Genomic DNA, 14,679 nt, shown 5'->3' with positions numbered 1-14,679 from the left:
CTTATCAGAACGCGTCCTCCTCCCAGCATAGCAGCGATGCCTCCGGTCTGCCCTCGCCAACCGATCCTAGAGCACTCACTAGGTACGAGTCTCTAACCGGCCGCGATGATGCTGGCCTTTCCGAGAGCCTCCAGTCATCAGATACAATCCGGAGGAGATCAGAGGCCACATATGGTATGTGCTACTCCTATTCACCCTCCCACGGACCCAAAGGACCTTCACAGCCTGTTTCTGCCTCAGATACTAACAATATACGTCCTCACTATCCAGGGAGCATCCAATCCCCGTCCCTAACCGTTCATTCCCACGTACAAGATACCCCTGAGCGTGGTCAATCTCGAGGAGCCAGTCAAGTGGCACGATCTCCTCTCCTCGGACCGGATCGCGGTCGTCCCAGGCCCCGGAAACCCCCCATGGCACGCCGAGCCTCCTCGAATGCCCAGGCACCCCACCGCGGTGAAGTCTTCTCCGTAGACGATGGTATTAGCGAGGTTGAGGCAGAGCAGATTGGACGTATGCAGAACTTCCCTCAGGCATCCACGCTGCGAAGACGCGCTATGGCCCCGGCCCTAAGCCGCGTGCATTCGAGCCGAGACGACGACGAAGATGTCGAGCAGAATGAATCACGCCTAGGAGGCGACCCGGCCGAGGAGAGCACCCCAATTCCAACTCCTGCGCCGATCGAAGATCCTATCGACGAGGAGACGACTCCCGAAGAGGACATAGGCGGTGGCGATGACGAAGACGACGACATTAGTGACGCGGAGAGCTTTACACTCAAGGATCGGCAACAGGCCATCAACGAGACACATCCATTCGGTATTCGGTTGTGGAAGCCTGCGTTGTACAAGAAAGATAGATCGGTCCAGAAAAATGCCGAAGGAGACATTCATAGCTCCCCGGGCGGACGAGTCAGCCACTGGCTTCTCTTCTTCAACATCGCCTGGACTCTGTGCTTCGGTTGGTGGCTAGCCCTCATTGCATTTGTCGCTGCCGTGGTCTGCTTCCTTTTCGCTGCAACACGTAGCGGCCGGGAATACGGGCAAGTCCTCTGGGGGCTCGCCGGCTATTTGCTCTACCCCTTTGGCAAGTTTGTCCGGCTGGAGCAGCAGGAACCCTACATCGACGAGGATGAGGGTGAAGGCCGGAGTATAAGTGAATACGAACAGTGGCAGAGCGGCGACCTGGAGTATGGCCGCCTCTTTTTCGGGCCTGAAAGGGGCAGATCGATTATCGGACGTTCCAGACGGAGCATCGACTCGGAGCCCAGTGAGACGGACAGCTTGCTTGGACGAACCCGCCGAGGGGAACCATCATCGTCGGATACGGACCTTCCTCGAATGAAGAGGCGGCTTTTTGGACGTGGACAGTGGAACATTGGAAGAGTCATCTTTTTCTCCTTCTTCTACACGCTGATCATGCCCTCCTTGTTCATCGTGTCTGGGATTTGTTGGTTCCTTGTCTTCTGTATTCCAATGGGCAAAGTAACTATGTTGTTGTTGAACCATCTGCGCAGACATCCTCTGGCACTGTCCTTCGAATCCGACATCTCAACTGCCCGGATTCCAACCGCGCCGCACTCATCCATCTTGCTCTGCACTTATAGAGCAGTGGGTTTGAAATATTGGAAATATACCATTGACGGTACCAACATCTTCCTCATCAACCTCATGGCCGTTGTGCTCTTTGTGATCTTCGACTGGCTTGTACTGGACGGAGTTCTACACATCGAGAACTTCATCACATCACCCGCGTTTCTCTTCGTCGCGGCCCTGTTCTCCATCATCCCCCTGGCATACTTCATTGGCCAGGCTGTGGCATCTATCTCGGCCCAATCTTCTATGGGTCTGGGTGCTGCCATCAATGCCTTCTTCTCCACAATCGTCGAGGTCTTCCTTTACTGTGTTGCCTTGAATCAAGGAAAGGGGGCTCTGGTGGAAGGAAGTATCATTGGCTCCATTTTTGCCGGTATCCTCTTCCTGCCTGGCCTCTCCATGTGCTTCGGCGCTATCAAGAGGAAGACGCAACGCTTTAACGCCAGGTCTGCCGGTGTCACATCAACCATGTTGCTTTTCGCCATGATTGGTGCCTTTGGGCCTACCCTTTTCTATCAAATTTACGGCACACACGAACTCAACTGTCTGGATTGTGTCAACTACGGTCATCCTAATCAAGGGTCGGCTCGCGATTGCAGGAGATGTTATTTTTCTCAAACACCTGCTATCAACGACAGGTTTTACCTGGAAGCTGTGCGACCATACTGCTATATGGCTGCGGCAATGCTGTTCCTCAGCTATATCATAGGTCTGTGGTTCACGCTACGTACCCATGCTGCGGTCATTTGGAATACGGAAATCGACGAGAAGAAGCATGAGGAACACGTCGCTCCACGGGCAGCCATGCATACTGGGGCTGAGGCTACTGGCGCGGATATCCGTGACTCGCATCTCTACAAGCGAATTTTGGGGCAGTCCCTTAGACAGGTCGGACTTCCGCCTCATTCAGAAGATCATTCCCGTCGTGAGCACACTATAAATACCAGCCTCCGGGGCAACGGTTCTGTTGCAACTCCTCACGTCGTCCCGCCCAAGACAGATTATATGCGCGGCGCCGTTCACTTTCCTGGATTCACAGATGCAGAGTCTGATCAGTTTGTGCATCAAGTGGCCGAGATAGCAGCCACTGCCGCCACGGTTGCTGCTAGAGACGCACGTGGTCTCACACGACAGACATCCACTACTGGCACAGTTGGTGCGGCATCCATCAGCAAGGGCACGATTGGGTCTGGAAGCATCAATCACAGACCGACTCCAATCCGGACTGCAACATTCCATGATCATGAGGAGGCTGCCGAGGCCGTTGCCCATAGTGGTGCGGCGCACGGTGGACACGATGCTCCAAATTGGAGCCGACTCAAGTCTGCCGTGATCCTAATGGGGGCTACCATACTATATGCGATCATTGCTGAGATCCTTGTCGACACGGTGGATGTGGTTCTTGAAGGATTTGCAATTGACGAAAAGTTCCTGGGTATTACGCTGTTCGCCCTCGTGCCGAACACGACGGAATTCCTGGTAAGCCATTCTCCTCCTCGTCTTTGAGCCTCTAATTTACTAACATGTATGCCAGAACGCCATTTCATTCGCCATGAACGGCAACATCGCACTATCCATGGAGATTGGATCGGCATACGCGCTACAAGTCTGCCTTCTCCAGATTCCTGCGCTTGTCCTGTTCTCTGCCATCTATCCCATGAAGCTACCCTCGCCGGATGTGGACCTTGCGCACTACACTTTCTCTCTACTGTTTCCACAATGGGACATGGTCACTGTCATCCTCTGCGTGTTTTTGTTGTCGTACATGTACGGCGAAGGAAAGAGCAACTACTTCAAGGGCAGCATTCTGCTGCTCAGCTACTTCGTTGTCGTGGTTGGATATTATCTTAGTGGCTACAGCGAGGAGTCAGACGCTGTCCACGGCCTGAGCCGATTCGACACCTGGGGTGCAGACGGATGGCAGAGCTACGGCGTGAGCGATGAGTCTTTCAAGACAGTGGGGAGGAGAAGCACCGGCATGGCGTTCTAAGCTACCCCATTGGTGAGCAATCAGTAGTAATGAGGAGGGATAGTGGGTGGGTGGCAGATGATGAGATTCGTACAACTTGTCGAACCGGTCCTCCTTGTTAGCGATCCTTAAGTTTGTCATGGTTGAGCTTCTGATTTGGCAGGCATTCACGCGCTGGTCTATGGAATCTTTTACTGGTTGTTGCCATTTTGGTGTTGGTGTTGGGGTCTATAAATACAATACGGTACCATACAGTACAGTAGATCGCTGAAGTAAATAATATCAAGGAATTGTCAAGTCGAAGAAACACGGTTATGAGGCAGTTGAGTAGAGCAAAGCTTCAATGATTTATATGAATCTTACCATAGGATCAGCGGATATTCCCCATTGCAATACTTACCCAAGTAGTCTAATCTCTTGAAACCAGTGTATCAATTCTCTCTATCGGAAGTGATGGTGGAGCTGTGCTCTGCACAAGGCGGGTTCCTTGAACTTTTTAGCGGTGGAAGACGGCAGTAAAAAGTTTGCAGGCTCGCACAGACCACGCTAAGCAGCCCTATATAATCTCGCCCGCCCGCGCCCATCTTGGAATTTTTCTCTTTTCTTCTTCATGTCGACAATACTTCAGTGAGTCCCCCCCATGAGCTGCCTCCGCATCGCATCGCACACGCGCGCAAACGGGATTTGTTTGCTGACCTTCTTTCCCCCCTTTTCAGGAGAATCATTTCTATAGTATTCGACCTCTTCTAGGTTCCCTAAAGGAGCCACAGATCCCAACCAGGTTGATGACTACAAATCCTCGATGCCCTAGAGTGAAGCCGACTTTTACTCTCGCCCTGTCCGCAAGGATGGCGGTCGTTGCCTTTGGCGGCGACTGTATAGAGAGTGGTGATGATCTCTACCCTGATTTCCCGAGGTCTTGCCTTCGGGCGCTTGGGCAGGGTGGGCGTCGATGGACGTCTGACTGGCCTATCTTTTTTTTTTTTTTTCATTGCGGTTTCCGAGGGCTTGCCCTGGACGCGAAGAGGAAAACCAAACAACAAACCTTTTCACATTCTTGATGTCTGAATGGGGTCGAATGACCATCTTGCGAACTGTCTTCATCCTCTGGGCGCCGTGCATGTCGACCGATTACCTTTCCCCAATACCAATACTGAATGTCCAGCTATGCCGCAACATGAATTGCACAAATTGCACGGCAATCTTTTACCCGCGTTTGGCGGCCGCTCGACTTGTTGGTCTCAGTCTTGATGTCGTAGTAAGCTTGGTATGGCAGATGTAACCCCCTCCCCCATTTACTTCCACGGCGTAGCGTATGTTCGAGAGAGGAAGTTCATCGCATCTTCATTTCTCGATCAAGGCTTCACCAGGCGGGCTGACTAGTTCGTCAACTCACATCTCTCCTACGAAGATCAAATAAGTACCAAAGCGACCCTGCTTCCTATCTCATATTCTGTATTTTGACATCCCACAACCATGCAGGCTGCAGATCAATCTTTCCAGGAGGTCACCGTCCCCCTGTCATTGCTCTGTCACCATCGAGAACCCGGGGTCGTGGAATTTCGCCGAGACGGACCATCGGCGAGTCGTTCCAGCAACCCGGCCCCTCCGCATGGCAGTCGGATGCCTCTGATATATGTCTCCCACCTTACTTATGACAATTAGAGGAATGGCCCATGATATGGATCTCCCTTCCAGTGCAGCGTCGCCCCAGATCAAAGGCAAACACGTTCTACATTATGTATCTTTGCATCAGATGAGCTGTACGGATAGCTACTCAATTTTTTTGTCCATCACACTGGTCAAGAAGCGATGCTCGACATGACCTGCAATAAAGGTATACATGCCTTAAGCGGTGGTAGTTGCGGTACCAGGCGCTCCAGCATCGATATACAGTCCCTCCCATGAAAATGGAAGGTCCCTGGTTATCAGCTGCCGAGTTGGGTTCTGGTAAGCTCTTGGCATCGCGAAGTCAAGCTTTCTGGGGTGTCAATTAATACCTGGCTGCAGTCGGTGGAATTAAACACAAGCGTCTTCCTTGTAGGCAGACGACATCGCTACCAACATTTTTACGCGGCCAAAACGCAGGGAAATGTGGAAGCTCATCCACCAAACGTAACTTGTCGCAAGTGATGACAGCATCGCACTTGAGCAAAGCATGACAAAGGCCAAAGTCTCTAACATTGCGACCATCCTTTCACGAATTCTTATCATGGATTTTTGGACTTCCGAAAGCTGTGAAAGTAGGTTGTCAATCATAAAGACTGGCCTTCTATGGAACTCCCCGCCATGCTCCCAACCTCATCACGACACTCCCCGCCAAACTAAGGTACAGTCATTGGCAACTGGCCTCCGGCAATTTTCTCGCTCTGCTGTTAGAGTAGGGCCCTTATCGCGATACCGCTGTCATCAGAATCCTCCGACAAGAAGCACACGGTTGGGAAGAGAAGCTTAACCCCTCGTCTGCCAGGGGTTCCCATGCAGGTTCAACATCTTTGCCCGTAAGGAGCTTGGGTCAAGTACGTCCCGTGGTTGTCAACGCCGCATGTCAGATCCCTTGACTGCGACCTTACAAAAATAGACAGGACATTGGCTTGTTTGGACAAGTCTAGCCCTTATCTGCAGGCTTGGCAGGTCGTGAAGGGCAAAAGGCCAGTGCGGAAGCTTCATGATCTCATGTCGCATGTCTTCTAGATCAGCAATTTCGCAAGCTTCGTTCGGAACCTAATATGCAGGTCTTATGATGATGGAAGCTGCATAGAATATGAGCTTCAGGGACCCCCAGATAGCGCCAAGCAACGGCGCAGCATCTCGAGGTGCGATCCCAGCAGGCAGAGCCCACTCCATTGACACTGGTTCGGAACCGTATAGCATGACAATAACCATGTAAGAGCTGCGGATGGCGGATGTCGGATGGTTTGATATACACCTTCCGTGGAGGGACATGAGCTATGAGATGCTCCTCAGAACAAGAAGATCATTGATGTATAAAGAGGAGTGTCCATCCTCGGACTTTCTTTGCAGGTCTCTGCCCCTGAGGTCAATCGCGCAGTCAAGATGTATCTTCTCAGCCTCCTCGCGGCTTTGCCGGCCGCCGGTGTTTACGCCGCCGAGCAGCTGGAGCAGAAGCTCGTGCCGATCAAGGAAGCCACCATTCGTGCCCCAAACAAATATATTCTCGAGGTCCCTGTAAGTAATTGCTCCTCGTTTCGTCCCACCTCATAGCAACTCACACATATAGGCTGCCGACATCAATACGGTATCGACCAAGCTTGCGAATAGCGGTGCTAAGATTATCAAGACTTTCAAGTCAGAAGTCTTCACCGGTCTCAGCGTAGAGTCGACCAAGGACAATGTAGACAGCCTTGGTCTTATATCCCAGGTCACCAAGGCTTGGCCAGCTGCGCGTTACTCACTGGGAATCACTCCAGAGGGCTTTGCAGACGACGCTGCTGCTGCTAACTACTCAGCACACGCATATACAGGAGTCGATAAGGCACACGCTGCCGGTATCACGGGCAAAGGAGTCAAGGTTGCAATTGTTGATACTGGTACAGACTACACCCATCCTGCAGTGAGTGATTTCTCACCCAGGACACTGGCTAAGTGCTGACGTCCAAAGCTTGGAGGTGGATTTGGACCGGGCTTCAAGGTCGCTGGTGGTTATGATCTTGTCGGTGACGGCGGTAAGCTGAGATCTGTTCAGAAATATCACGCCAGTCTGTCTGACTCTTCTAGAATGGCCGTATTACTCGGACAAAGAGCCCGACTCAGATCCCAAAGACAGTTTGGGTCATGGCACTCATGTCGCGGGTATTGTTGCTGGCAAGACCGAGTGGTTCACTGGTGTGGCTCCGGATGCAACAATCATGTCATACAAGGTCTTTGCTGCCTACGACTCTACTGATGAAGACACCCTGATTGATGCTTTCCTCATGGCATACAACGATGGGGCAGACATTATCACGAGCAGCATTGGTGGGCCCAGTGGATTCTCCGATGGTCCTTGGGCTCTTGTGGCATCTCGTCTAGTTGGCCAGGGTGTCGTTGTTACAATCGCTGCCGGCAATTCAGGACAAGATGGTGTCTTCTACGGCAGCTCCGGATCCTCGGGCAAAGGTGTTGTAGCTGTCGCCTCTATGGACCCCAATGTTCGTGCTGCTTTGCCCTTCAAAGCCTCTTTCGTCAAGGATGGCCAAGTCAATGTCACGAATGTGGGATATCTTCAAGGCAACCAGGGAGACCCCTGGGATGTCGTGGGCTGGTCGATTTATCCCATCTCCTACAACACAACCGACGAGGCCCAAGCCTGCTCGGCCCTCCCTGCTGACACCCCTGACCTGTCTGGGTATGTCGTTCTTGCTCGTCGCGGTGGCTGTCTCTTCGCTCAAAAGCAAGCAAACCTGTACAAGTTTGGGGCTCAGTACATTCTGTTTTACGATACAGATCAACCAATGAACTACCCGACGACGACAGATTACCGCTCTGAGATTGCTATGATTGAGGCTGCGGCTGGCGAGGCCATGATCGCTCATATCAAAGATGGAGGCAATGTTACAGCTGACTTCACCTACTATCCTGACTGGATGGTCGGTGTCTACAACTCAGCCGGTGGTATACCGTCTTACTACACTACTTGGGGTGGCACCTATGAGTTGGAGATCAAGCCTGATGTTGCTGCTCCTGGCGCGAACATTCTAAGCTCATACCCAGGCGACCAGTGGGCAATCATGAGTGGCACTTCTATGGCTACTCCGTATGTTGCTGGTATTGCCGCCTTGTACATATCTGCTTTCGGTGGTCGCGCTGTTCATGGCAATGCCATTGCGAAGCAGATCACGAATCGTATTGTCTCTAGCGGCCGTGCTTTGCCGTGGCAGACGATGCCCCCAGATGCCAACCCAGTCGATTATGGCTATTGGGCTCCCGTTCCGCAGGTCGGGAGCGGCTTGGTTGATGCTTGGAGAGTTCTGAACTACACTACTCAGCTCACCTTTGACAACTTCGCCCTCAATGATACCGGTCATCACAGCCGATACCAGAAGGTCCAGATTACCAACAACGGCAAGACCCCAGTGACCTACACTTTCAGCCTTCAGGCAGCAGGCGGTTTCGACTCGCAATCATCGTATCCCAGTTTTCTCGACGCCCTGTGGGATATTGAGCCGAAGACTTACGTTCCTACGGTCAGCTTCCCATCGGGTACGTTTACCGTCAAGCCAGGAGAGTCAAAGGCGGCACAATTCAACTTCGCTCCTCCTACCGGCTATGACGAGGCTCAGCTGCCCATCTACAGCGGAAAGGTGCTCATCTCTGGAAGTAATGGCGAAGAGCTCTCCATCCCTTATATGGGAGCGGGTTTCGACCTCAAGAAACAACTACGCAATACGGTCTTCTCCGATACCACGCCATTCCAGGTTGGTGGCGTAAACAGAGACGATATCCAGTACTTCCACACGTAAGTGTTGCGTCATTTGAGACTTTCTCCAAGTTGCTGACCCTCTTTAAGGTACGACTTCAATCTGAGCTGGTACGCGCAGAATTTCCCCAAGGTCTACACAGAGTTGAAATGGGGGACGAAAGAAATTCGTTGGGATGTGAGTATACCTTCGCATAATTCTGTCTTACTCCCACAGAGCAGCGTCTAATGTGCTCAATGGCAGATTTTCGAGGCCGATTGGAAGGAATCGAAGTGGAGCTACCCTCCTGAGATCGGGAAGAATGGCTACGTAGGCTCAGCGACTACCTTTACTGGCTCCAACAGCTACTGGAACTTCGACCCAGCTTCCATGGATAAAGAAGACGTTCTCAGCATGCCACAGTACGATCTCTTCCGTACTACTACATACAGTTGGTACCAGCAAGGCTTCTGGTGGCTCGGGAAGCTGTCAAATGGCTCTTACATTGCACCAGGGAACTATACGTGGGTACTTCCGTGTCGTTTTCAGGAATCAAAGACTGACGATAGGCTTCCAGTATGCGCTTTGCTGCTCTTGTTCCGTTTAGTGACCCGAGTCACTCCGACAACTGGGATATTTGGAAAACACCAGTCATCACAGTTCTCCCTTACACGCCTTGAATCCCAAGACTAGTGTGATAGCGGCTCAAAAAAGTAGCTACCACGACAATGACGGTCATGTAAATGTCTTTTCAACTTCAAAAAATTAAGTGAAGATGTTTTCAAGTCCCGGAAGAGATGTCCTGGATCCAATGTTGGCCCGGTAGATTTTTGAACCGAAATGAGTGTGGAAAATAGAGTGATATGCATCTTATAGAACCTCTAGAGCCTCTGCTTTATCCATTGTGGACAAGACCAAGCATCTTGACAAGTGGCATTACCTATCAAAAATCTATTGTGGAAACGCTTTTTTACGCGGTATTCTAGTCTAGTGGGCAATATCTTGGTAGCAACCGACTGCGTTTTGAAGGAGGTCTGATCTTTCTCAAACACCCTCATGCAACTCTGCCAGAACCCGAGATATGCCTTATGAATCACTTATCATAAACATTTATGATCTAAACCGTATCATGAGTCATGGCGTCATGGAATGACCACAATGGTGATTTGCACCAGTGATCAATGGCACGCAGTCAGCTATTAGTCTGATATCTTCTAGACCATAGCTTCCTTGCTATCTTCCAAGGCTTTAATGTCTTCCATGGTCGGGTCAACCTCTTCTACCGTAACTGTGTCCTGTCCAGTTAAAGGCGCCTTGGCATTTTCCTCCCAAGTCAAGCCCCGTTCGCGAATGATCTTTTGATTTTGTGTGGGCCAGAACTTGCATATCAAGGGATACAGCACAAGCGACACTGTGAATGAGAGCAGCCAGCCAAGATAGAAGAGACGCTGGCCTGCACTGCTGACACCCTTGGCACCAAGTGAAGCTACGAATCCAGGGAACGGCAAGGCGATACCCACAATATACGCAATCAAAGCCTGTAGATTCCATCCCTTGTGATAGCGATAATGGATATTCGTTTTCCGTGGGTCGAATAGATGGCTTGGGAAGACATTGCCTCTGCTCATCCAATAATCTAGAAAGCAGTCAGCCAGTCATTTATTTCAGCTTGTTTCAAGGTGTCTGCGACTCACATTCAGCAAGCATAATACCGACAACACTGGCCATGAACAATCCATAGCCGGATAAGAAAGTTGTGAAAACAGCTGCAGAAGACAAGATTTTCCATGGCACAATTCCATAACTCAGAAATGCCACAATAAAGAAGCCACGCTTCATGTCGATATAACGGGGCCATAACATGGCTACATCGGAGCCAAACGGAATCATGTTGGCAGCGATATTCGTTCCCAGAAACCCTATAGTCCAGAGTAAGGCGGCGAGGAAAATCGCAAAGCGGGCTCCAGAGCCGTTGTGATGATCTTGAATGGCATCCAATAGATCCCAAGGGTTCCTGTTGTAAGCTGGTAAGCAACGTTGCTATGCGATAGAGTAAGTGGGATATGTACACACCAAAGCGTCAGCCCCCATTTACCATTGATGGCCGCAGTGCCAAGAATTCCAAGACTTGCAGCAAGAGTAACAGAGACTGGCTTCACCAACTAATGACACCAGATTAGCGGTCCTAACGTCTCGCGCAACTCTGGAACCACTCACCACTGCCGCCAAAAGAGCCGCGTTTCGGTTTGAACTCCAACGTGCGATATCCGGCTGATTTGTGATCAGAGTTGCGCTATTGCTAAATTTGAATGGCGTTTAGCTCTCAGATTCTATTATGGAAGAGTGAAAAGACGTACCCCATGCCGCTGTTGATGGCATGCATGATGAACCAGCCCATCCCGCCAGATACTTTCACCTGAGGAAGAGAGTTACTAACATGCCCCTTCGATTCGATCATGCAGTAGATGAACACTCCAAAGACTGCGGGAAGCATGATAAAACCCTTAAACCAAAAGAACTTCTTCAATTGATAAGGTCGGAAGAAGCAGAAGAAAAAGTGAACAGCCCAAAATAGAAAAAATGACAGCATCTTGTTCGTTGTAATTCCGGCAGATGCAGGTAAATGATTCGGCATATTCTTGTAGGAATTGCCGAAGATTGCGCGGAGCATATTCGATACATGCGAGGCACCTGAATATACTGCGTTATCTCAATATTAGCAACTTTTTTATGGCACTATATCGGTTGTATGACTGTGGAGGTGGATTTCGGAACGTACATTGAACGCCATACCACACAGCTGCTAGCACGGCTCTCGCCCCGACAAAGTAGTAGCTCCCACCAAGGCCAAAGACAGTCCTAGCAACTGCAGGATATCCGATATGGTAGACTGTTGCAGAGCGAGAGTTCAGAGCCATAACGATGGACGCAATGAGTTGAGATACAAAGATGACAACGATGGCTTGCCACCAATTAAGGCCGATACCGACCATTGCCTGAATAACCACAACCAATTAGCTTCTCTGAGAGCTGGAGAATGTTATTTGATATGTATCAATCAGAGATAGGTACTTACAGCACCTAAAGGCCAATTTCCGAAAGATAGGCCGAAGAAAAACATGCAGTACGTCTTGAATCCCCATGCTATTCATAAATCAGATCCATGAACATTTGATTATATCCTTCAATCGAATATTCTCACTTCTTTTCTCAGGAGGCGTAGGCTCCAAATCTATAACACGACATGGTCAGCTTACAGCTTCACGCATTGAAATATTGAATAACGGTGACTTACCCTCATTCATCCACGCCGGGTCGGCATTTACATAGTAATACTGATCCGCGTCTAGCGTATCCCGCACTTGCATAGCCTGCTTAAAGTTCTCCCAGCTTGAAAAAGCATGGGAAACGGAGGCTTTTGCCTGGCTGAGAGAGAACTTCGGTAAACCCATCGTGAAGCCCTGCTTTGCAAATACAAAGAATCACATAGGACAAACGGGAATAACTTGCAAAGCACAACACGAGAGCAGAGGATTTAAAGTCGAAAGACCATAATCTTATTATTGCCGAGATGGCACCTATACCCGAGCAAGGCGAACATTCAAGTTGGACCGTAGTGTGGGTAAGGCCACCCGTTATCTCCAGACCTCACCAAACATGGTAACGGCTGCACAATGCCCAGCCTGTCCAGGAGCTAGCGGTTCCACATCCCCCGCCTACTTTGGTTGAGTTGTATCTCAAGTCTCTAGAGACCTGATAAAGGATGAGCACTCCGCGATAGCCCAGATAAAGGGTATCGGCAACTTGCGACTGCTCTGTTCGGTTCCTTATCTGTGCACTGGTCGCTTATCACTGCCGATGAACAAGGTCAACAGTTTGCCATAAGAATATCTGATAAACTTGCAGAAGAGTTTCAGAATTTACTGGAGAGAGAGATCCCAATTGGGGTAACAGAAGAGAAAGTCGCAATATATAGATTTGACTTTTGGTTAATCATTCGGGTAGGACGGTACACAGAGGACACCTCCTAAACTATCAGTATCTCCACGAACTTTCCAGAACAAAATCAGCAGATCTCAGACTCCTTGAGCAAAATGGCAGTAATTACTACAGACCATGTTCAAGCTATACCCATGAGCGAGGAGGAGCGACAGAGTGGCAAGTATTCTCTTGAGACTCTGGGTAAAGCGCTTGAAGCCATGCACCAAGATGGATTAGTTGTCTTGAAGAACGTCATTGACGTTGAGATTATCCAAAAGCTCAATGAAAAGATGTGTGCCGACGCAGAAAAGAGAATCGCCGACCCCACCCAACAGTATAACCACGGCGTGAAGTGTAAGAATTGAACAACTTTAGTCCCACAAGAGGCACGAGATGCTGACCGTTTTTGTGAAGCCAATTTCCTGCAGAGACCTCCCGTGACAGACCCTGAATATCTGCACAAGGATGTTTATTTTAATCCTTTCCTCTTGCAACTTGCCAATGCGTTAGTCTCCGCGGCTCTTACTTCGTTTTCAGTTTCATCTCCACTTACACAGGATTTGCTATAGCTACCTTGGTCACAAGCCAGTCTGGAACTGGTTAACTGCCAACACGGCCTTGGCCAACACAAAGGGCATGCGCCAACTGTCGCACAAGGATGGGTCTTTTGCTCATCCCTTGTACCCTTATTACTTCATTGCCAACATTCCCCTTTGCGACTTCAGCGTTGAGAATGGCGCAACTGAATTCTGGCTTGGATCACACGCTCAGGCCACGTGGCGGGACCAGCAACTGGCCACGGAGACAGGAATGCCACAGTATCCTGTTTGTCGTAAGGGTGAGCCTATTCCTCCCATCACTGAGGAGGCGAAGGCAACACGCATGAAAATCCGTCCCCCTATTCAGCCCCTGTGCTGCCAAGGAGATATCATGATCCGAGACTTAAGATTGTGGCATGCCGGTATGCCAAATGAAAGCGACAAGCATCGAATCATGCTTGGACTTGGATACGCAGTAAGTCACATCATCCACATACCCGGCTGCATAGTCAAGTATACTGACCATACACTTACAGAGCCCAGTCTTTCCTAATTATACTATGAGGGTTCACCTTCCTTTTGCTCAGCAGAACTTCTTCCTTGGCAATGCTGGTGACATGGTAGACGTCAGAGCACAGTTTTATGGTGAAGAGGAGTTTGAAAAGACCACAAATGATACGATCTTCAACTTGCGGCCAACTTATCTGGAGTAACTCAATGCCCAATAAATTGCCTTCAGACATGCTACATGAGCTATCTATTCAAGTGCTGCTTTTGTGAACGGGCTACTGATGTGAACATAGCATGTTGCGGGTACAAAAAAAATCTTATGAGGTTCAGGACAGAAGAAGTGTTTGCGAATGGTTGTCTAGTTCCCTTTACGCATTAATTTTCTCCGGCGTTTCCGCTTATGTTGCCTTCTTTCGTAGTACAAATCTTTTATCAATCGAATTCAAATACCAACTAAATGCCATCATACATGCTGTTCATCGTTTCATAAAGAAGCGGAAGCGTGTACTACACATGAGACAAGGCGAATTGTGCCAAGATTTGTATCACGGCCTGAGAGAATCGAGCATCCGTCAGTTTCACTCAGAATTGAACGTAACTGTAACACCCACTCAGAAGCTCACTAATGACAAGGCTCTGAGTCTTTCCTATAATTAATGATGCTATCCGTAGGCGACTCATAGGCG

The 14,679-nt window shown here is 49.8% G+C and overlaps 4 protein-coding genes across 4 annotated transcripts; 3 read left to right on the top strand and 1 right to left on the bottom strand.

The window, feature by feature from the left end:
- Window positions 1–413: 413 nt before the first annotated feature.
- Window positions 414–3,585, top strand: UCRPA7_7748 (putative calcium permease protein; the record flags this gene model as incomplete). The annotated part of the gene is made up of 4 exons (XM_007920271.1): window positions 414–1,189; window positions 1,607–2,176; window positions 2,234–3,074; window positions 3,130–3,585. 4 exons carry the CDS (start codon window positions 414–416, stop codon window positions 3,583–3,585), a joined length of 2,643 nt encoding a protein of 880 aa, XP_007918462.1.
- Window positions 3,586–6,621: 3,036 nt separating this feature from the next.
- On the top strand, window positions 6,622–9,643 carry UCRPA7_7747 (putative serin endopeptidase protein; the record flags this gene model as incomplete). Its single annotated transcript, XM_007920270.1, has 7 exons — window positions 6,622–6,753; window positions 6,806–7,138; window positions 7,187–7,250; window positions 7,303–9,022; window positions 9,074–9,161; window positions 9,228–9,385; window positions 9,541–9,643. The coding sequence occupies 7 exons, from the start codon at window positions 6,622–6,624 to the stop codon at window positions 9,641–9,643; spliced, it is 2,598 nt and encodes an 865-aa protein (XP_007918461.1).
- A 534-nt stretch (window positions 9,644–10,177) lies between these two features.
- UCRPA7_7746 (putative allantoin permease protein) lies at window positions 10,178–12,415 on the bottom strand (the record flags this gene model as incomplete). The annotated part of the gene is made up of 7 exons (XM_007920269.1): window positions 10,178–10,599; window positions 10,658–10,977; window positions 11,037–11,125; window positions 11,181–11,262; window positions 11,321–11,379; window positions 12,040–12,107; window positions 12,259–12,415. 7 exons carry the CDS (start codon window positions 12,413–12,415, stop codon window positions 10,178–10,180), a joined length of 1,197 nt encoding a protein of 398 aa, XP_007918460.1.
- A 642-nt stretch (window positions 12,416–13,057) lies between these two features.
- UCRPA7_7745 (putative phytanoyl- dioxygenase family protein) lies at window positions 13,058–14,196 on the top strand (the record flags this gene model as incomplete). The annotated part of the gene is made up of 4 exons (XM_007920268.1): window positions 13,058–13,298; window positions 13,359–13,449; window positions 13,514–13,958; window positions 14,071–14,196. The coding sequence occupies 4 exons, from the start codon at window positions 13,058–13,060 to the stop codon at window positions 14,194–14,196; spliced, it is 903 nt and encodes a 300-aa protein (XP_007918459.1).
- Window positions 14,197–14,679: the final 483 nt, after the last annotated feature.

The sequence above is a fragment of the Phaeoacremonium minimum genome (genome assembly GCF_000392275.1).
Source record: "Phaeoacremonium minimum UCRPA7 unplaced genomic scaffold PA7_03_scaffold_552, whole genome shotgun sequence".
Taxonomy (NCBI): Eukaryota; Fungi; Ascomycota; class Sordariomycetes; order Togniniales; family Togniniaceae; genus Phaeoacremonium; species Phaeoacremonium minimum.
Note: the sequence above shows the minus strand (reverse complement) of the source record. Positions and strands in the feature narration are given on the sequence as shown.